Genomic DNA, 22465 nt, shown 5'->3' on the forward strand with positions numbered 1-22465 from the left:
CCTGAAACCAATATTACACTATATATTAACTAACTGGAGTTTAAATAAGAACTTGAACAAACAAAAATGGATTAACCTGCTGATTTTATAGTTTAATATTAATTTAAGCTGAGGCCATTGAAATGTATGCCAAATTTTGTTTCTTAGTTGGCCATTAATAAGCTCAATATTTTTGCTCTTACAGTAATTTGATAAGGAAGCAAATTCTCTTTGAGATGTAAACATGACAACTTGTTAATTTTTTTTCAAAGATTTATTTATTTCAGAGGGAGACAACGAGCAGGAGGGGCAGAGGGAGCAGGAGAGAGAGAATCTCAGGTAGACTCTGCACTGAGTGCAAAGCCCAATGTGGGGCTTGACCCCACAACCATGAGATCACGACCTTAACAAAAACCAAGAGTCAGATGTTTAGCTGTGCCACCCAGGTGTCCCCAAAATTTGTTAATTTTCTTAGTGATTTTAATCCAGGCCGTACTATTTGTCCCAGACTTAAGTAGGTTAAACTGCAGTATCATCTACCCAAGTACATTTAGTCAATAGAAATTACATGGAAATTTATCCCAGATGATTTGAGATTAATCATGTAGTCATTTCCAATTCAGAGTTTTGGCTTATGATAAAACAGAAATGGAGAGTATTACAGAATTTAATTTTGCCTCTGCATATGCTAGTCACTTTTCCCATTGGTAGGAGAGGAGGTAATTTCTCATCAAGATAATGATGAGTTCTGTATGTCTCTCACTCCCTATTTTGCTTCTTGTATTACATATGTTTTCAATACCAAATAGACCTCATGACGTCCGGCATGTACAGATCAATTTGGTGCTCCAACTGCTCCCCCCTTCCCAATGTTATTCTCGTTCCCTTTGTTCTCATGGGATCTCTTCATTATTTCATAATTTAAACCCCTGGATACCACCCATCTGTATTTTTCCCCCTCTTCTTCATTCATATCATAGTATTTTCACTCTCAGTCAAATATTGTCATTATGTTGAACGCATTAAGTTGTTTCTTTTAAAAGTACATCTCCTAGGTCTCTATTAAAATTTGGTAATACTTGAGAGCACTCTTTTGTATTTGACCCCTTCTTCCAATTTACAGTCAATGCCATGGGGAAGAAGAGCATTTATTTAGACGTATTGGCAGAATTCTTAATATCATTTCAGTCTACATAGCAATACTTTTATGATTCTGCATGAGACAATATCTGTTAACCAAAAAAGACCATTTTTTCATTTTATAAAAAAGTATTAAAATAAAATTTTTCCCTACCAATGCTGGTCAAAATATATTTAACCATACAAAAATCGAATCTAATAAGTTTAGATAATGGTTTTCTTAACAAATTAGGCAATATTTTGTAAATGAGTATTCATTGTTAATAACTTCAAGATATTTATGGAAATAAAATTGTTTAAAAATCAAGTTTCAGTGGTGGCTAGATATTCATAAATATATGCATTGTTTTCTCAGCAAACAGCTTTATAAGAAACCATCAATTTTCATGTCTGTTCTTTTGGGATCAAATGAACACAGTTATTTTGAAAGGTGACATTTGTGACACTGAAGAAAATTAGGAGAAATAACAGTATTTGTCTGTTCCTTAGAAAAAAAAAGATATCATTTGCTTAGTTACATTAACTCAATTTTATCCTCCTCCAGAAAAAAATGATCAATTACTGAAACAAAACACTCAGTCCTCTACATTATGTGGAAGCTGCTTCAAATTTAATGTATATTTTAAATGATATATGTTTAAATGAACTTACTTATGATATTGTTCATTACTAACATAATTCCAGTATTAACTCAAAAGTTATTCTGACAGTTTTCCTTCTTTTTTGGCCCTTTTCGTTTGTGTCCTCACTATCTTCTAAAAAATTATTTTTAGGGTGTCTTGTCATGTCTTCTATATCCAGAGTAAGGCACAACTAACATAGATTTTTTTTTTATTTGGTCAAATTGAATAAAACTAAGGGACTAGGTATTATGTCACAGAAAAGTATAAAAAGGGGATAGATTCATATTATGCAAATATAATCATTAACTTGACAACTACAGGAAAAGAACTTCAGTAATTGTTTTATTTAAATGATGAATATGAGAAGTCCATATTAGAAGGCATTCCATATTTTGTTTTTAGTACCCAGTAGACAAGTAAAGTACTTAAATTTAAGTCATAGTGGATTCTAACCTTTTAAACTTATAGCTTAGATTGTTATAAAATAAACTGCTTAATTTGCATCCTTTATTTCTTCCTTGGTTTGAAAGTCAAGGAAATTATCTTCCTTTTATAATTCCTACATCATTGGTTCTTATGCTTTGATAGAAATGTTTGATTACCAGCAGATGCTTGGAGACCAGAGGATGGGGGGACCAGTGAGAGGTTGGAATAAAATCTGTTCTTTTTTTTTCATATGAATAACAAATTTTCCCAGTACCATTTATTGAGTAGCTTTTATTCCTTTGTTCTGAATTCCAGCTCGGTCATATATCAGTATTCCACGTGTGTGTTTTCTAGCTTATGCACTCCATAATAGTTTCTACTTTTCCCTTTATCTATCACAGCATCAATACCGCAGTCTTAATTATTAAAAGTCTTCCTATCAGAAAGGGAAAAACCTTTCCCTCGTTCTTCTTCAGCATCTGCCATGATTTTAGATTTGCAGAGTTGCACAAAATACCTTATGGGGTTTAGGTTCAAATTACATTTATAGATTAGTGGGAGGAGAATCAATGCGAATCGTTATATTGCTCATATATCTCATTTCCTTAGGACTTTAATGTCTTTCCAAAAAGTTAGATATTTTCTGCATAATGGTCTTAATTCCTTTTCTTAGATTTATTCCTGTTTTATATTTTCAATGCCATTATAAGACATATATTTTACTCTCATATTTTCTCCATCTTGCTGCTGGTGAATTAGAAAGCAATTGATTACCATGTACTCATTTTATGGTTGGTTGACCTGCTGCAATCTCTATATTATAATAATTTGATATGACTCACTTGGCTTTTTAAATGTAGGCAATAAAATTTCCATAACTAATGACAATTTTGGTTTCTTTTACATCTTTCTAACCCTATATAGTCTTTCTTTTCTTCTTGATTAATGAACTTGCTAGGAAGTTTATATATATTTCATATATAATAAACATTCTCATCATGTTCCTGATTTTAACAATATTACTTCTATGTTTTGTTATTAAATATAATACTTCAACTTTTCTTAAATATTATTTAAAAACTAAATATTTGGAGTGCTTCAGATTTCCAAACAGAAAAGAAAATGACTTAGAATGTGATCATTCAGATGAGCTTCAAATATTTTAATAAAACTCTGGGTTCCATAAAATAATTTATCAATACCTACAGAGTTCTGAGTGATAGGAAATGCTACCCAAAAAATATCATGCTTGACCAAATCTTCATCCAAATGTCAGTGCAACAGACATACCTTCAGAAACATGAAAGATTTTAGGATTTATAACACCTCGAAAGAATTCTTGAAAAATAATAATGAAATACAAAATCCTGCCAAAAATAAATGGCGATGACAGGGAAAGGACCAGCGCCAGACTCAATATCTGCATAATCAGCACAGTGTCTACAAGGTTTCACAGAATCGAGCGTTTACCAAGAAATTTAATTCAGCCAGGGCACCTGGGTGGCTCAGTCGTTAAGCGTCTGCCTTCAGCTCAGGTTATAATCCCAGAGTCCTGGGATCAAGCCCCACATCGGGCTCCCTGCTCAGTGGGAAGCCTGCTTCTCCCTCTCCCACTCCCCCTGCTTGTGTTCCTGCTCTCGCTATCTCTCTCTGTCAAATAAATAAATAAAATCTTAAAAAAAAGGAAATTTAATTCAGCCAAATAGTCAGTGAATATAAAGAAGACATGTGGCTGTATTTAAGGATGTAAGAACTCAAGGAATACACTGCAAATGCTTCTTAAGTAACTTAGCGATGAAGTCTGGTCCACTGAAACGCATAAGTCTGATAACCCCAGAAATAGAGAATCTGTGCTAAAGGGACTTGGTAAGTAAGCATCGAATCCATTTATCTTTAGATAATTTAGTCAGTTAGGAGCAGAATGCAAAAGAAATGCCATAGCAGTTGATATGTACAAATGCGACTAATAGAGTACAAATTGCTAAATATATGATGTTAAAATGGAGGAGTGAAATGAATATTTTGCTCTTATAAAATGTAGATTTACTAAATATATCTCATTTTTATAAAATTAACTCTGACTACCCATCCATTTATCCATGTACATGAAGAGAGAATCTATATAGAATGTTGCTTATTTTAATAATTATTAGTTATTTTCAGTTGGTGGAAGACTTTCTGTCTTCTTTGCACCTTGATGGCATTTGAAGTTTTTATGGTTAATATAGATATCATTATGTTTGTAAAAATTATCATATCATTATTCTTACTTATTCTTAAATTTGAACAGCAAAAGGTAGAGATATGGCCTCTGTATTCAAATGTATCCACAATACATCACAGTGATTTTTGTTTTAAAAAGACTCTTAATAAAAAAAATTAAAAAGGACTCTTAATAGTGATGTAGTTCAATTCCGTTTTACATTTTACAGGAAAGAATAAGAAAGCCCAAGTGGTTCAGAGAGCTGTCCAGTATCATTTAGCTGGTTAGTGATTGAAGAAACAAGGAATTAGTTTCATATACCCTTAATTAATCCATCAAAAATACCATGCAGACAAAAGAATATACACACTAACATACAAGAAAGAAGCATTTAAATCCTATTCAAGTAACGACAGATAAAACGATTCATAAGGAGTATCTCACTTTGAGTGTATGGAAGACTTTGGAATGTTGGACTTGCTTCTGCTTTCTGACTCTGATGTTGCCTTGTTAACTCAATCTCCCTTTCTTCGTTCAGCCTTGCCTCCCCAGGCTTGTGTCAGGTGCCCCTCTTGGTCACAGACCACCCTGAGAGTACTGCTATCATGGTGCTTTCTTCAAAGAAATTTATTTTTTTGTGTGCTGGTCCTCCCCACTAGGCTGCAAGGTCCTTCAAGTCCAGATTTACTCATTGTCATATTTTCCAGCATCTAACACAGTGGCATCTATCAAGTGCTCTGCTGATTGAACTGCAATTAGGAATCTATGCAACCAGCTAATTATTGAGCACTTACTATAGTAACACATATTAAGAAGAGCTATTCCTTTGTGTCTAGAAGAGGGTGAATTTTACACAAACATGGAAACTTCTACTCCTGATTTTATGTTTTTGAACAAGGAATAATTTATGACCTATATCTGGTAAACACATTTCAAAGATATCATCAATATTACCTGGCCAAGATGCCGATAAAATCTCTTTTGCGGAGGAGATTCTCTCTGCTTTTGTATGATTTTTACAGCAGTATGTCTTAAAAGTGTATTGACATTATAGTCCAACGTGTCCAAGATGTATCAGAGATATGGCTTCCAGTAAAAATAAGCTCCTTAGAAAGCTTTCTGTATTATTATTTTTTCCAAAGTCATGCTTGAAGGATTTTAAAGAAGGACTTGTATCTAAGCAGAGATTTTAAAATAAAACTGTCATGTTCAATTTGATGTTTTATGATTGTGACATATGAAAAATACCGTAAAGTTACAGGGCTATCATTATTTTATTGAAATACTAGGTAGGTAGTCTCTTTTCCCATGTATCTTCTTAGTCGGAAAAATGCATTTTGAGAATAGAAATGTTATTTTGATATATGAGAACATATGTGAAAGATAGATATGGAAAGAGTGAGGAGAGACAGAAGCCTTAAAGCAAGTCCTAGGCATCTAGATTGCAACAGAGACCACCATGGACCTGGTGTCTCATTTTTAGTGTCATTTTTTTTTAAGCAGGCTACGTATTGTCTTTAATTTTCTCCCTTAGGAATACTTAAAATCTGCATCCTAGATAATTCATTTGTCCCTTTCTAGGCCATTCTTGGTATTCCTACGCTTAATCACTGGGATGCTTCACTCTCTAGTTACCTTGTTGCCTTTCTGATTGTCTTCCTCCGAATCCTATTTCTCCATTTCCGTTAAATGTCAACCCTCCCCCTCCTTCCTTCTGCCCCCACACCGGCACCTCCCCCATGCAGATGCTGTCCTTGGTCCTGCTAGGCTAGTAGTTTCCCTGAGTCTCAGTTGCATCCTCAGTAAAATGGAAATAAGAGTAGCCACCACACAGTCTTGATGTGAAGACTAAGTGACAGAGTGATTGACATTCAAAGTTGTTTAATGTGTATTAACTGTTATTAGGAGCAAAGAGAGCTAAGGGATCACCCAGCTTCAGGCTTTTCCTCATCAAACTACTCTACACCCCCACCGCCAGAGTTAACCATTCTAAAACACAAATGTGACCAAGAATCTTTAACGTCTGTCCATGTAAATTTTCTTTTCTTTAAGGATTTTATTTATTTATTTGAGAGAGAGAGAGCAAGAACCCACGAGTTGAGCGGGGGGAGGAGCAGAGAGAAAGGGAGAAGCAAACTCCCGGCTGAGCACAGAGCCCAATGCGGGGTTCGATCCCAGGACCCCAGGATCATGACCCGAGCTGAAGACAACCAACTGAGCCACCCAGGTGCCCCTAAATTTTCTTTTAAAGGCAAAAATATCTCTGAAAAACATAAAACACTTGTTGGTCACATTTTCATATTCCTTGCCAGACAGGTAAGGAATATTACTGGCACATAATTTATAAATTAAGAAGCTTCTCTCCTACCCTCATCATCGTAGACCCTACTCCCCAATCCTGCAGTAGAAACCAATTTTTTTAAGATTTTTATTTATTTATTTAACAGAGAGAGAGAGCACAAGAAGGCAGAGTGGCAGACAGAGGGAGAGGGAGAAGCAGGCTCTCCGCCAAATAGGGAGCCTGATGCAGGGTTCAGTCCCAGGACCCTGGGATCATGACCGTGGCCAAAGGCAGCCGCTTAACCGACTTAGCCACCCAGGCGCCCTAGAAACCAATTTTTAAAGTTCTTCTTTGTAGTTCTAGTGTTTCTTACAGAGATCCAAGAAAATATGGCTATATCTTTTTAATTTTTTTCTTCTCATCCAAAATGTATACCTACAGATATTTTCCCATCAGGACCTAGAAAGCTTTCTTATTCCATTGTGTAGATGTATCATAGCTTAAGAATTACCTTATAAATGGGTATTGGTATTACTTCTAATATTTTGCTCCTATCAGCAGTTCTGCAATATATATACCTTACTTACACACATAACATTGTTATGAATGCAGATGAATCTGTGGATCAAATTTTGGAATGTGGGAAGGATGGGTCATATTTTTGTAATTTGAAGCCAAGGCATTATGATGAGCAGATAAGGTTGATCTACCCAAAATTTCCTTCCTTGAAAACTAAGTATTACATTGATAGGAAAAAGTTACCAGTTTGTCCAGATGTCAGGACATTTGGAAAGCACAAAGAAAAGTTTTGAATATACAGAATAGCAACTATGGTTAAGGATACTGTATTGTATCCTTGAAATTTGCTAAGACAGTAGATCTTAAGTGTTTTCACAACAACGACAAAATAGAAGAAAATGATCACTGTGAGGTGATAGATATATTAATTATCTGGATAATGGTGATCATTTCACAGTTTATACATATATATCAAAACATGAAGTTGTACACCACTGATATATACAATTTTTGTTAGTGATACCTTAATAAAGCTGTTTAAAAAAAAAGAATATTGGCAAGTCATTGTGAGTCCCTAGAGGGTTTGGTTTGAATAAAAAGAAGTGGGGATAGCTGGAGAAGTTGGGGTAGGGATTATGTGGAAGGCTTTGGATGCTAGCTTTATGTTGTTAGAATTTACCTGTATGCCAACAGAATCCGTCAAAAGTGTCATGAAATCGAGAAATTGTTAGTATGGTTATTTTGATGGCAGCATGCAGAATAGCTTAGAGAGACAGCAGAGGAGGAAGCCAACTGAGCAAACTATAGCCATATTTAGTATTGTGCCAAACTTTCAGTAAGTTACTTAACTTTTCCACCTGTGTGTCCCATTCTGTAAGGAAGGTTAATTATATTGCCTACCTCATTGGGTTTGGGTGTGTTTTAAACTATGTTAATATTTATAAATCCCTCAGAACAGTGAGGGCCATAATAAGAACTTAAGCTGCTACTTATTATTATTCACGTCTGATAGAAACAATGCCCAGAATGCTGACCCAAGAGAAAAGGTCAGGTTAAACCATCAAATTAGCATAATACTACAACAAAGCACCCAAATTGAATTATGTAGCTCTAAACAGAAAGCCAGTACATTTTTTGAACAGTGGCCAAAACTAAATTGTGGGAAATGATACGAAAATGTAAAGTGGAAAAGAAACACTGTGTACTTTTTGCAAAGAAATTCACTTCCTTTCTGAGTGAAAACTCTTGCTGAAGATGGTGCATTTCACGGGAGCTTTAGACATTTGAAAGCAGTCATGCTCTAAGCTAGTTCTTCTCTGCCTTTGGAACTCCCAGAGCTTTCAGGTCTTTTTCATGCTAGGAGGTGAGACGCTTCTGTCTTGCTACTGAGTGGGGATTAGGGCCTCAGGCTTCAAGGTGCCCATGCTCACAAATACCATTTAGTTTAGATCTTGACATTTTATTTTACTCCTGATTTTTTTAAATCACTTATTACTGCACAAGATTTGTGTATTTAAAATGCAAGGATACAAAGCTTGTTCAAAACGGTACTTTGGGGGTCCTGTTTTGGATCTGTTTGGGGGCAAGAATTTATTTATAAATAAGCACATGGATAAAAGATCTCTTTGTGGGTTTAATCACCAACAAACCCAGTGTTGGCCTTAGGTTCCTGAGGTTTCAGAAGGAGGAAAGTAAAGTTGCAAACCCTCTCTTTTTCTATTTTGGTCTCTCCTGTCTACTGAGTTTTAGGACTTGTGGTATTGCAACTGGGTTGAAATTTTCAGTATATCAGAATAAATGGGTGATTCTGGTTCACTGTCTGGTTTCCAGGTCTTGAGAACCATGACTTTCTTGTAGATACTTAGGACATGTTTCTGTATGATTTAGGTGAACAAAAAACAAATGGGAAGGGGTGTGTGAGCCAAGACTGAGAAAGAGGCATTTCCCACACATAGGTGACTTTAAAAAAAATTAATAATAATACAGAAACAGACAAATGTATAGCACCTCTCTTTTAGCCCTTTTCTTTGTTTTTCGCATCCCTCCCACCACCCCCAACAACCCTGCCAGGCCCAGTATTTTATCCCTGGAGAAATTCAGCCTGTCTTCCTATATCGGTGTACGTTTTCCCATCTTTAAAATCAATACATTGATAGATACCTTGCTTGTTTAAGACTCAAAAGACATGATGCATGAGGAGGTAATGTAGTCATTACAAATATAGGCTCTGAAGCTAGATTATCAGGATTTGGTTCTATATCTGTTAGTGTGTTTTTTCTTTTTAACATTTCTGTGCCTCTGTCATGTGTAACACAATGCAATGGTAGAGCCAAAAAGCATTGTTTTGTGGATGAAATGAGTTAATACACTTTAAATATTTAGACCAATGTGTGGTCTAGAGTAAGTGCCCACCTTGGATATGGTAAGACTACAGTAGTCCCCCTTAACCATGGGGGATACATTCCAAGGCCCCCAGTGGATTCCAAAACCACAGATAGTATCTAACCCTATGTATATTCAGTTTTTTCCTGCAATGAAGTTTAATTTATAAAGGGGCACAGTAAGAGATTAACAACAATAACTATTAATAAAATATAGCAGTTATAACAGTACACTGTAATAAAACGTTTATGAATGTGGTCTTTCTCAAAATACCTTATTGTACGATACTCATCCTTCTTGTGATGAGGTGAGATGATAAAATGGTTACCTGTTGAGTTGAAGTCAGGTGAACGACATAGGCATTGTGACGTAGCTTAGGCTACTATTGACCTCCTGATGATATGTCGTAAGGGAGATTACTTGCATCTGGACCGCGGCTGGGTAACTCAAATCACAGAAAGTAAAACCAGGGATAAGAGAGACTACTGTGTATACATATAAGGTATTGATTTATTAATCCAACAATTTTCAAGTAGTCACTTTGCTATGAATGAGTTTAGGGATGGGAGAGGAATACAGTGATATATAAAGCATAGCTCGTTCTCTGAAGGAGATTACAATCCAATAAGGGAGATTAATTTTCAAAAGACAGCAAAGAACAAATTATAAAGGAACCCAGGGTAAAGAGACATCCCTTTTCACGGGTTTGATCTAGGAAATCTCCATGAAAGAAGTAAGACAAGATAGGATTCAAAAGGTAGGTAGGATTCTAAAGAGCGTGAATTGAAAAATAAGGGGGGGGGGGCGGCGCCTGGGTGGCTCAGTTGTTAGGCGTCTGCCTTCGGCTCAGGTCGTGATCCCAGGGTCCTGGGATGGAGCCCCATATTGGGCTCTCTGCTCTGCGGGAAGCCTGCCTCTCCCTCTCCTGCTCCCCGTGCTTGTGTTCCCTCTCTCGCTGTGTCTCTTTCTGTCAAATAAATAAATAAAATCTTTAAAAAAAAAATAAGGGGATTTCAGATAAAGAATATGATGCAAACAAAGAAACAAAAGCAAATATATTCAAGGGGGTAATGAGTAAACCAATGCAGTTTAAGGAGAGGTTTTTTTTTTTTAAGATTTTATTTATTTGAGAGCGAGACAGAACATGAGCAGGTGGGAGGAGACAGAGGGAGAGGGAGGAGCAGATTCCCCACTGAGCAGGGAGCCAGATGCGGGGCTCAATCCCAGGACTCTGGAATCATGGCCTGAGCTGAAGGCAGATGCTTAACCAACTGAGCCATCCAGGTGCCCTTAAGGAGAGGATTTAATGGGAGAATTGACAAGTATTTCATTAGACTTTGTGATTAGTTCATGAAAGTTCTTGAATGGCAAGCTTCAGGATTCAAGATTTCTTTTATAAGCAGTGAGCAATGGTGAAGCATTTAAAGGTTTGTTGTTGTTGGTTTGGTTGGTCCAAAGAAATATATGGCCAGACCTGTGCTTTAAGACATTTCCTGTGCAATAGTGTATAATTTGTAGTGGAATAAAACAATGTGAAGGTAGGGATCAGATGGGAGGCCACTAGAACAGTACTTCTTAAAGTGAGATCCCATCAGTTTTTAGTAGAGAAAATGAAAAGTAAGGGAGAGATGTTATGCATGAGTGATTAAATGTACTTGTCAACTAGATGGATATTTGTAAGGAGTGGGATGAAAAGAGTTTCCAAGGCTGCTAAGGGGAAAAGGAGGAGCCACTCTAAGAAATCTTACTAATCCATTACAAAGTAGGAAAAGAGTAAATTATTAAAAAGGGAAACAAAAAAATGAGATGGTGAAAAATTCAAAAGTATCAGTAACCACATAAACGTAAGTGGATTATGCATTTCTATTAATAAACAAGCCATAAACATACTGCTGTAAAGGAAATAAATGACAAAATTGACTGTTAAAATTAAAAACTTTTTCATGAAAAATTAAACTATAAAAAAGTGAAAAGTCAAGCTACAAAACGTATTTCCAACTCATCTACCTGATAAAGGACTTAAGATTAAAATACATTTTTAAATTCCTACAAATCAATAAGCAAAAAAGTACAGCATATCAACCTGGTTAAAGCTCGATCGTATAATTGGAAATTTCCAGACATGAAGTTTTTGTGACTTCCTTTATTTAGTGCAGTGGACCTTCAGGTTTAACAGTGTCTGCAGTCAAATTCTTCCAAGTTTCTAACCCAATCCTATTTGAAGTGAAGAGGTCAACATGATGGAAAAGGTCCATTATATCCGACTTCAGGTTAAGGTAGAGCTTGTGAATGAGTCCTAGCTAAATAACATAGTTATGGCTATGAACTAAAGCCAAGAAATCACCATTTATTTCACAGTGAGTCCTAAAAGGAAAAAGGATGTCCTTTGTGTAAAATCACCTTGAAAAGAGAAAGCACTAAGGAAAAAGGATTGCTATGAGATGAAAGTGTTTCCATCAGATAGAAAGGAATTAAGAGGGTATTTAAATTATGGCAAGCTGGTCAGCTGGCTCATGCAGTGGAAAAGTGAGGCTGTGGAACATCCGGGGATCATGGGGATTTCTGGAGTCCTGGCAACAACGTGGAATTTTCTAGAAGGAAAACCTGAAGAGTACCCAGGACCTGTTTAGTGAGACAATGGGCACGTTTGGGAGATAACTCTGAAAGAGAAGGTGAAATCAGTCAATCCCTCAGGAGAGAGCGAAGCAGCTTCCTGAGCCATGATGGGGACAGGCAAGAGTGTGATCAGCTAAGGGACAGAGCAGGAGGGAAGTTCATCTTCTTGCAGGCAGTAAGTTCCGTTGCTAACCAGCCAAATGGTCCCTGCATCTTCAGAAGAGACTGCACCATCCCCTCCCACATACTGCTTAATGAAGGGCATTTATTTATTTTGTCTTGTGGGACAAAAATAAAAATAAGGTACCTAATTTCATTTATGTGATTCTTTTTCATGTACTTGAAGAATTCATACCTTTCATTTGTAAGCAAAAATAAAACCTACTCCTTTATTTATTTATTTATTTATTTATTTATTTATTTATTTTTCCCTCAGAGGCGTGATTTCCTGGCTTCAAACAGGCATTTTTGCTGCTCTTCCCTGGAATTTCTCCAACATGCTTATTATATAAGGCATCACTTCTAGGGCCTAAAGCAGAACATAGTTCACTATTAAAATCCTGTGTGATGAACAGTAACAAAGAAGTGATTCCCTCATGCTGCTACTGATTTATGCTGCTAGTATGAAGGTTGTTTTTAGAATGCTGATTCATGCTGAATTTGACTTCACGTTGACACACAGTGATATTCACAAAATCTCAGCACCAGGGCCCTTTTTACTATTTACTCTGATGACAAAGCAAAACGTTTTGAAAATCTGCATCAAACAAGAAAATAGAACGAAAAACCTCTGCCTTTATTAGCATTTATTAAATTATTCTTTTAGTACTTTAACAATTCAACTAGATCGCTAATCAAAATAGAACTAGTCCAAATAGCTATGATGCGTTTATGTTATTTTTCCCAATAAATGATTTTTTAATCGCTTCACTGTGAGATTTTCATTAGACTTTGAAACATTAAAAATAACTTACTGAGATAAACATAAATTGAGGAACTTTGTACTGTTGACCATGAAAATGAAACAGCCAGCTCTTTTACCAGCAAAATGGGTTTATTTGGCAATAGCAGAGGGATTGCAATTTGAGACAAGCAAGCTATAGTGAACCACAGGCAAGGCCAGAGAAAAAAGGAGAAGAAAACCTAGTTTAAGTAAAGGGGCTGTTGGGAGGGGCTGTTATAATAAACAAGTCCATTGGAGTAAACTGAGAGTTCAGCGTATAGTGGCTCTTTACTGGCTGAGTTGTGACCTCTCTCACTGTCTGGGATGTTGCCTGACTAGGTCCTCTGCTGGGGGTAGTAGATACAGGCATCTTCCTATTGGGAGTGCAAGGTGTTTCTTCTTGTTGAGTGGTAGGGTGTGAGAGCTCCCCCTTCTGGCCTTTGACTTCATTTTAAAAGAGGTTTGTTTGTTTTCTTTATTCAGTTTCACCGCAGGTACAGATCTGAGGATATGTCGCTGTCCACTTTAAAAGTAAGACAGCCAGTTATTTTACCAGGAAATGAGTTTATTTGGGAATAGCAGAAGATTTGCAAGTCAGGATAAGCAAGCTATAGCGAAGCCACAGGCAAGTCCAACAGCAAAGTAGAGGGACATTACTTTATAAAGAAAAAGGAGGAAGTTGGGAAGAATTCTTTTGAACAAATCTACCGGAGGGTCCAGGGTGATGGCAGTTTTTCATGGGCTGAGTTGCCAGGCAAGGAGGAAATTTTCCCTCCTCCTTTTGGAGTGGTAAAGCTGTATTGGTCTTGCCAGGTGGTGCGTCTCTTCCTGTGGACGTCTGTAACTGACCTAGAATGGTAGTGAGTGAGGGCTTCCCCCTTCTGGCCTCCTGACTCCCATTTTAAGTGAGATTTTTGTGTATTAATTTTCACAGTGCAAAATACCTGGTCAGTAGTCTTCAAAATTGTTGAGATCGTGAACAGCAAAAAAAGACTAGGAAACTATCAAAGATCAGAGGGGTCCAGCGAAACGGGACAACTAAATTCAATGTGGTATCCTGGATTGGATCCCCAAACAGAGTAAGATATTGGTGGAAACACTGGTGATATTTAAATAAATTCTTTACTTTAGCTGATAGTATTTTACCAATGTTAATTTCTTAGTTTTGAAAAATGTACCATGGTTATTTAGAATGTTAATATTAGGGGTAGCTGGGTAAATTCTATTTAGGAACTCTCTGCACCATTTTAGCAACTGTTTTATAAATGTAACATTATTCCAAAATAAGAAACTAATAATTTAAGGGCCTCTGTTTGGTAAACAGTCTATAAAATCAAGTCTTCAACAATAATTTTTGTCTTTATGTGGTTGCTTCTCTTAATGTAATAGCAAATGGATAATATATTAATGAAAATACCCACTCTTTTTTTCTTTATTATCCATTATCAGATTTATTCCATAGTAATACTGAGTGCCAAAGTGGAAACACTTATGCTTTCCAACTTATACTTGACTCATTTTGACATTTTAATAGAAAATAACTGTAGTCACACAAAATGGGCATTACAGTCAGTGAGTGTGTCTCTGTATTTCCATGAATATCACAAGGCTTCATTTGACATCATTATGGTTCCTAAGCTATGAGCAATGAAGTGCGAAGTATACAGGGGAAAGCATTCTTCTGTAGGAACAAACAGAAACTGTCTTACCAGGGATCTGGTCTCAGTGCCATTCAGAGAGAGTCTTCCGACTTCAACTAGGATTCTAAATCCATTTATAAAAAGGAGATAAATATTGAAAACCTCTATACATCCCAATTTGCAAATGATACTTTATCTGTTCCAATCCCTCAAATTTCTATTCCAATTCATGTAACTTGTTTTCACCTAATATTACGACTACTACCACTATATCCACTACCAACCACCACCATTTCTGCTAATAGTAACAAAATCTAAAAGTATCTGTCTTGGTCAGCTTGGGCTGCCATGACAAAATACCATAGACTAAGTAGCTTAAACAACAGACACTTATTTTCTCATAGTTCTGGAGGTTATAAGTCCAAAATCAAGATGCCAGCATGGTCAGGTTCTTGAGAGAGCCATCTTCCCATCTTGTAGATGGCCACCAGCTCACTGTGCGCTCACATGGCTTCTTTTGTGTGTGTGGAAGCACAGGGAAAGAGAGAGCAAACTCTGTGGGATTTCTTCTTACAAGAGCACTTATCCCATGCTGCGGGCCCCACCCTCGTGACCTCATCTAACCCTGATCACACTCCAGAGGCCCCATCCCCAATACCATCACATTGGGCGGGGCGAGGAATCCAACATGAGAGTTTAGGAGGGGCACAATTTAATCCATAGCAGTGTTCAAAACCCAAGAGTTTCAGAAAATAATGTGAGGACTATGCTTCAAATACATATTCTAGATACTTTCTGTGAGCTATCTTATTAAATCCTCAAATAGCAACTTCATGAGGTCTATTGATCTGAATTTATAGAAAAAGAAGTTAGGTCTTAGAGAAGTTAAAATAACTTCTGCAAAACAAGGCATTTAAAACATAGCAGAATGTGCACTGAAAATCAAGATGTTCTGGCTAAAAAACTATATTCTGTATTCTTAGTAATTACAATAGAATACTCTGAATTCCAATACAAATGTGTGGGATTTATACTAATGACTGAGTGAAATGATTCATCCTGGGCAAAAATTAATTCACCTGCTTTGGGAAGGAGTAATTTTAGGAAGAAAATAAACTGATGCATTTTTTTCTGTGTTTTTCAGCTGCATATTAATAAATGTAAATAGCCATGTTGGTTAAGAATATCCATTGTGAAATTAACAGGAACTCACTTGTATTCAACAGAGTATTTAGACAGTTTGTCAATAGTATATATAACATAATTCCCATAATTATTGGAATTACTTGAAACCTTTAGAAATATGATTTTTACAATATAAGTAAATATCCATAATGGCTATGGATGTGCTGAACAAAGAGTATTTTATCCTCTAAGAGTATTGTCTGTTTTGCATTGTACTACTGTCATGATTCCTCTGTAGTTACAAAGCCATGAGCTTTGTATATTTTATTTCTATTCACTGTCACAACAATCTTATGATATAGGCATTATTTTCCACAAGCTAAGAGAAGGATCCATGCTCAGAGAGTTCAGTGACTTGCCCAGAGTGACATGGCTCTCACAAGGGACAGAGCTGGAATTCCAAGTCCAGTTTTCCTGGTGCCACAGTCCAAGTTTCAGAGATCATCAATATATTTATTTTTACTTTTTAAAATTCTTATATTGTGCTCTAATTGTTCTGGCTACAGAATAGTTGGATCTGAATTTTGTTAGAATTGTCATTAGTTAAAAAAAAAAAAAGTGTCCTTACATATGATTTTGTAATGTGTGGCCAAATGCACCTACTTTGTAATTTAAAGGAGCTTGGGAGAGGAGCTGACTGTGTGAAGAACCTACTGTGCACTAAGATGTGGGCCCATCTTGGTGACTCTTCCCTCTATCCATTGAGGTACCCTTCTCCATGAGACATTAAATATTTTGTCTAAGGTTGCGCAGCTAGTAAATGGCAAAGCCATGATGTAAACCCAGATGTTGGATGAGGTCATTGTGAGGAGACCACCACCAGTTTTCTGAGAGCTGGACCTCACCCTCCCCCATCCTTGGAAGGTACCTTCCACCTCCCCTGCCTGTAGGCAGAGCTGTTTCAAGCACAAGGTCTTGAGAGAGCAATGTGTTGTTGAGATCATCTGGACTGAATGGGACTGAACCCCGTTAAGGCTTCTCCATGAACTTTTAAGATACGGCGAGGGGGGGGGGGTGTTTCTGAGATGTACGTGTCTTGTGGTTGCCCAAGACAAGTCTTGTATGTGAGTTCCCTTGCTCATTAAACTTGCCACCTACCAACCTGGGGTGGCCTGCCTCATTTTTGGGTATCTCCTTGCCCTCTATGTAAAGGGACCAGTTTCAGATTTCACCCAGGGAACTCCCAAATTTGCAAAATAACACAAAGTTTTATTCATTTGCCACTGTACCAAACTTCCTTTTCTTATATGTTTGCATTTTCAAAATTTATTACCTTAAATTTATTTAAAATATAAATACCTTTTTAAAGTTTAAAAAGCAGAATCGATAACGCTAAATAAACCCACGTAGAATTGAGTTAAAGCCAAACAAACCACATGCTGATATTATATCATAATCAGTATTCACATGTGTTTTTAATAGTATTTTACTGTAGGAGTGGAGATCAGTAAGAGGCCAACAAGTCAATAACTAACTAGAACACAATGTGCTAAACACAAATGTGTAGGAAGAACACCAGCAGACCTGAGGGGGTAATTTAACACCTTATTTCCAGGTGTGTGGTTGGAAATCATATCGCGGAGGAGGTGCATCTCAATCCAGGTAGAGAAAGAGAAACACACAGACGTGAGCCAGAGCATCTTTCAGATGCTTTTTGAAGCTAATAAGAAGCTAAGAAAGGTATCAAGTGTAAAGTGAAAGTGTGTGCATTGTTAATCTGTTTATTCTGTTTTTATGAGAGGTCTTCTACGTAATTATCCAAAGAGTGTCTTTTAACATGGGAAACACTGTCTTCTAGTGAGTAACGAACAATGAACGCTCCAAAGAAATTATATTATCTGGCCAGTATTAAAGGAAAGAAGGAAGGAAGGGAGGGAGGGAGGGAGGGAGGGAGGGAGGAAGGAAGGAAGAAAAAGAAAGAAAAGAAAGAAAAGAAAGAAAAGAGAAAGAAAGAAAGAAAGAAAGAAAGAAAGAAAGAAAGAAAGAAAGAAAGAAAGAAAGAAAGAAAGAAGGAAAGAAAGAAAGAAAAAGAAAGAAAGAAAGAAAGAAAAAGAAAGAAAGAAAGAAAGAAAGAAAGAAAGAAAGAAAGAAAGAAAGAAAGAAAGAAGAAAGAAAGAAAGAAAGAAAGAAAGAAAGAAAGAAAGAAAGAAAAAGAAAGAAGAGAAGAAAAGAAAAGAAAGAGGGAGGAAGAAAGGAAGGAAGAAACAAAGTATAGCAACTCTGCAGTTTGAATAGAGAAATAGAAGAGAAATACAACAATCAAGGTCTCTGAGTTTTCTCTCAATGCATTTGTTTATGGCTACAGAGTATGTATACTCTAGCAAAACTGTGCTAAATGTTGAAATTTAAAATTGTGGCCAATTTGCATTTCTAGACCTCTCCAATTACTGAAAGGAGACTCATTTTATTACTTTTCCTTAAACGTACTTGGGGAGGGAGGGTGACAGAGTGGGGGCATCAGGTGACAAGCTCAAGGTCCAATATTAATTAGTCCTATGAAACAAGGACAGAGTCCAGGAATGATGGTGTGTGTGTGTGTGTGTGTGTGTGTGTGTGTGTGTGTGTAATTAGGGGTCCTGCTTCTTTACCAAAGCTGAAGAGATGTGTGTTCAGACAGAGGTGTGTTCAAATCCTGACACAGTCACTGTCTTTATCCTAAAATAGAGCTAAACTACCTCATGTTGTAGGTATGAGGATTAAATGTGTATATAAATATTTAGATGTATTACATATAAATAAGCATTTAACAAATGCTAGTTACTATAAATTATAAATGGGTAAGGCAGATATTTCCATTATAAAAACACCTATCTTCCTGCTTTCTAAATTAATATATGAGCATTTGTCTTTTAAAGTAAATTATTCCTACAAGATAAGTTACTTTTTAAATGTGATGATTTTTGAAAGATAGAAAATTGAGCATTATGAAAGCGCTTGATCTTATAAATTGTAACTGCATTATCATGGAAAACAGAGAAGCGCCCTGTCACTGGCATGCTGAGATAAATATTTTATATGGTATTGACACCAGATGATTTCACTAGATTAAAGACCACTGAAGCCAGCACATTGAAACCTCATAACATAAAATCTTTTCACAAAATGTCACTTTTATATTAAATATTGTGTTTTTAAAAGTTTGCTGTAGTTTTAATGAATAACCTGGTTAGGACTCAAAAACTTCTCTCTGTAAGTACATTTAAAAAAATTTCTTTCCAATAGATTAAGTGAATAGATAACTTCCTGGCATTGCAAAACTCGTGAAAAGATTGATAATCAGATTCCTTCATTTGCTTTCAGATTTTCAGACGATGCTGGTTGGTTTTCAAGAAGGCTTCTAGTAAAGGACCCAGAAGGCTGGAAAAATTTCCAGATGAAAAGGCAGCATATTTCAGAAACTTTCATAAGGTAAGTCACAGTGTTTGGAATCGCTAGGGAATAAGCGGACCCCTGCAACAACATGTGGAGACATTTCTTTTGATAGATGAAATATGCAGAGGCAAAAATGCATGACCAGTATAAAATATCTCTGTTCTGATAAAAATGCAAAAGTTATTTTTCTTCTTTTTTTTAATCATCTGCTGTAAATGCCAGTGATACCTCTGCAAAAATGAAATGAAAGACTCATTTTTATTGCTAGTTTGCTAAATGAGACGACTCATAATTCAACCACATCATTTCCTAACATGCTGAGTAGACATTTTGCCTCTGTTCAGGTTAATTGTGCATTTGTTACTTTGATTTAAACTGTGGGCAATATTTAGGAGATAAAACTTTGGAGGCTGGTGTTGGCCGTGCTAATGACTCTGCTAATGTGCACAGTAGTTGCTGTTTATACCTTTAACAAGAAAGGATCATCAAATACGCTGATGTGTAGGGTGTGGCCATACATTCTATGAATTTTGATTCATTCTATGGATCAACTTACTAAGGATTAAAAGTATGTAGGAAATACCGCTAGAGTGATGTTAAATATGCCACCTAAAGTTGTCTTCAGTGATAAGATCAAAATGCAGTTAAGTGTTTGATAATTATGTAGAGAATTCATGGTCAGAACTCAAAATTGTGAATTGGTTTGTTGATGAAATGCCTCAATAAGCTCAGTAAAGAATCTAATGCCTCACCATTGGTAATATAGAGTAAGTTACCATGAATAATGTAATGATTTTGTGGGGTTTATTTTATGTGATATGTAGTCTAGTTCCTCCTTTTATTAAAAATAAAGTGCTTGCCAGGGGTTGGGCGGTGGGAGTGATAAACAGATGTAGCACAGAGGATTTTTAGGACAGTGAAACTATCCTTTACAACACCATCATGGTGGATGTAGGTCATTAGACATTTGTCTAAACTGGTAGAAGGTACAATACCGAGAGTGAACCTTACTGTAAAACGTGGGCTTTGGGTGATTATGTTGTGTCAAAGTAGATTGATTCATCAGCTGTAACGAACGTCCCACTCTGCTGTGGGATGTGGATAATAGGGGAGGCTGTGCATGTGTGGAGGTAGGGGGTATAGGGAAATCTCTGTACCTTCTGCCCAATAGGGCTCTGAACCTAAAACTGCTCTCAAAAATAAAGTTTATTTAAAAAAATAGATTTTTCTACAAAATGTACTAATTCTATTACACAAATACCTAGCAAGCATTTATATTATATTTGAGACTCTCCCTGAGGGCTGAGCATTTGAATTTCTTTAACTGTCTTTGAGGTATTCTACATATTAATATAGACTTACTATCAGAGATTCCAAGTTCAGGTTCCTGTCCAGCCACTTAGTAACTCATGTGAGTTTGGTTTTCTCATGAGTACATGTTATATTACATGTCTCATTTGAAGACTATTTGAGATAGGGTATCAAAGGACAACCAGCACAGTGGTGCCTATTCTAATTAAATGAAGAATTGTATGAAGTCTAAATTTATACTGGTATTTTGTATTATGGTTATGATCTTGGCAATATTTTTAAACCTGACAAAATTTAAAACTGCAAAGTTGTGAAATGTGAGTCTGTGACCTTTAGTTTGTGAGTAAAATTTTGAAAGACTGAACACATTGGATACTCTAGATTCCTCATCAGAACCCCTGCCCCCTGGTCAGTGCTGGCTGGATGCTGTCCATGCGTTCATGACTCAGGCACAATCCTCAAGAAGGAAAAAGATCATCTTGGAAAATAGATTGTTGAGAAAGATCAAGAATCTGAATCACTTGTGTGTGTGTGTGTATGTGTGATGAGAACATTTAAGATCGACTCTCTTATCAACTCTCAAGTATATAATACAGTATCATTAACTATAGTTACCATACCGTACATTAGATTTTGGGAACTTACTCATCTTACCCTCTAACCAGTGGTGATGGAGATGCTAACTAACCTTGTTTTAGTAATCATTTCACAATGTACACATGTATCAAAAGATCACTTTGTATACCTTAAACTTATATAATGTTATATGCCAATTATATCTAGATAATAGAGCTGGAATGAAAAACATCTTTACATTACACAGTGGATAGGATTGTAGGCTCTGGAATCTAGCATCCATATTTAAGAGCTGTGTACTTGCTTAGGCTCTTTAATTTCCATGTACTTAATTTTCCTCCTCTGACAGATTAAGATTATAATAATATAACAGACTATAATACAAAAAGTGTTATTGTAAGGAATAAAAAGGTACTATAGACATATAATGAGATTGAATACAACAAGATGTTATTAGTGAATTACAATTTATAGCTAAGTACATAACCACTTACTTGGCATATAGTAAATTGCAGTAAACGTTAACCGTTTTTAGTCTAGTCTCGATGTGATGGAGACTTGGGTGAAGATGTTAGTGTTGGAGCTAGAGGTGGAAGGACACGTTTTGGTTATGGCTGGTGAACTCTGACAGGGTGTACTTTGGGATTAGATGCGGGGTGTTAGTGAAAGGTAGGTAGGACTCATGGAGATTCCTGAGTTTGGGTTTGAGCAACAGAGAAGAGGTGGTGCGATTCATGAAGATAGGGAAGACTAGAAGAGCAAACTTTGAGTAAAACTCACAAGCCTTCACTGATTGGATGTAGAAGAAATGGAGGAGAGAGGAGTAAGAGTTGCTGTCTTTTCCAGACTGGGTGACAGAGGAGTGGTCATGCTGTTACAGAGACACGGACCCTGTGTGGAGGAGCACTTTTCAGTGGTGAAGAGAAGAAGGCATTCTTGGCATGTTAGATTAGGTTTCTTTACAGTACACTCAGATAGATGTTTTCATTCAACAGTTAGAACTGCAGCCAGACTGTAGTGCAAATACCCAGGAGATCTACCGAATGGTGATGTTAAGGTGGGTGTATATTAATGCCTCTTTGTGAAAGCTTGGTAAGTGCAAAATAAAACTCTTTCCTCTAAAAGACATGGACTTTGGTGCCAGCCTTACGGTGACATTCAGGGTGTTTTGCAGGTATTTCAATTCTAAGTTCAGCAAGAGTTAAAATCAAAGAAGTTGATACTTGACTGAAAAAATAAAACTGCTAATCCAAAAAATGATAGAAAACT

The 22465-nt window shown here is 36.4% G+C and overlaps 1 protein-coding gene across 1 annotated transcript in view; it reads left to right on the forward strand.

The window, feature by feature from the left end:
• The window catches only part of DOK6 (docking protein 6), a 368498-nt gene that overhangs the window by 85503 nt on the left and 260530 nt on the right, over positions 1-22465 (forward strand). The window contains exon 2 of the mRNA XM_027577113.2: positions 19238-19345. Within this exon, the coding sequence (XP_027432914.1) occupies positions 19238-19345 (108 nt within the window). The remainder of the gene's footprint in view (positions 1-19237; positions 19346-22465) is intronic.

This window comes from Zalophus californianus, chromosome 14, assembly GCF_009762305.2.
Source record: "Zalophus californianus isolate mZalCal1 chromosome 14, mZalCal1.pri.v2, whole genome shotgun sequence".
Lineage (NCBI taxonomy): Eukaryota > Metazoa > Chordata > Mammalia > Carnivora > Otariidae > Zalophus > Zalophus californianus.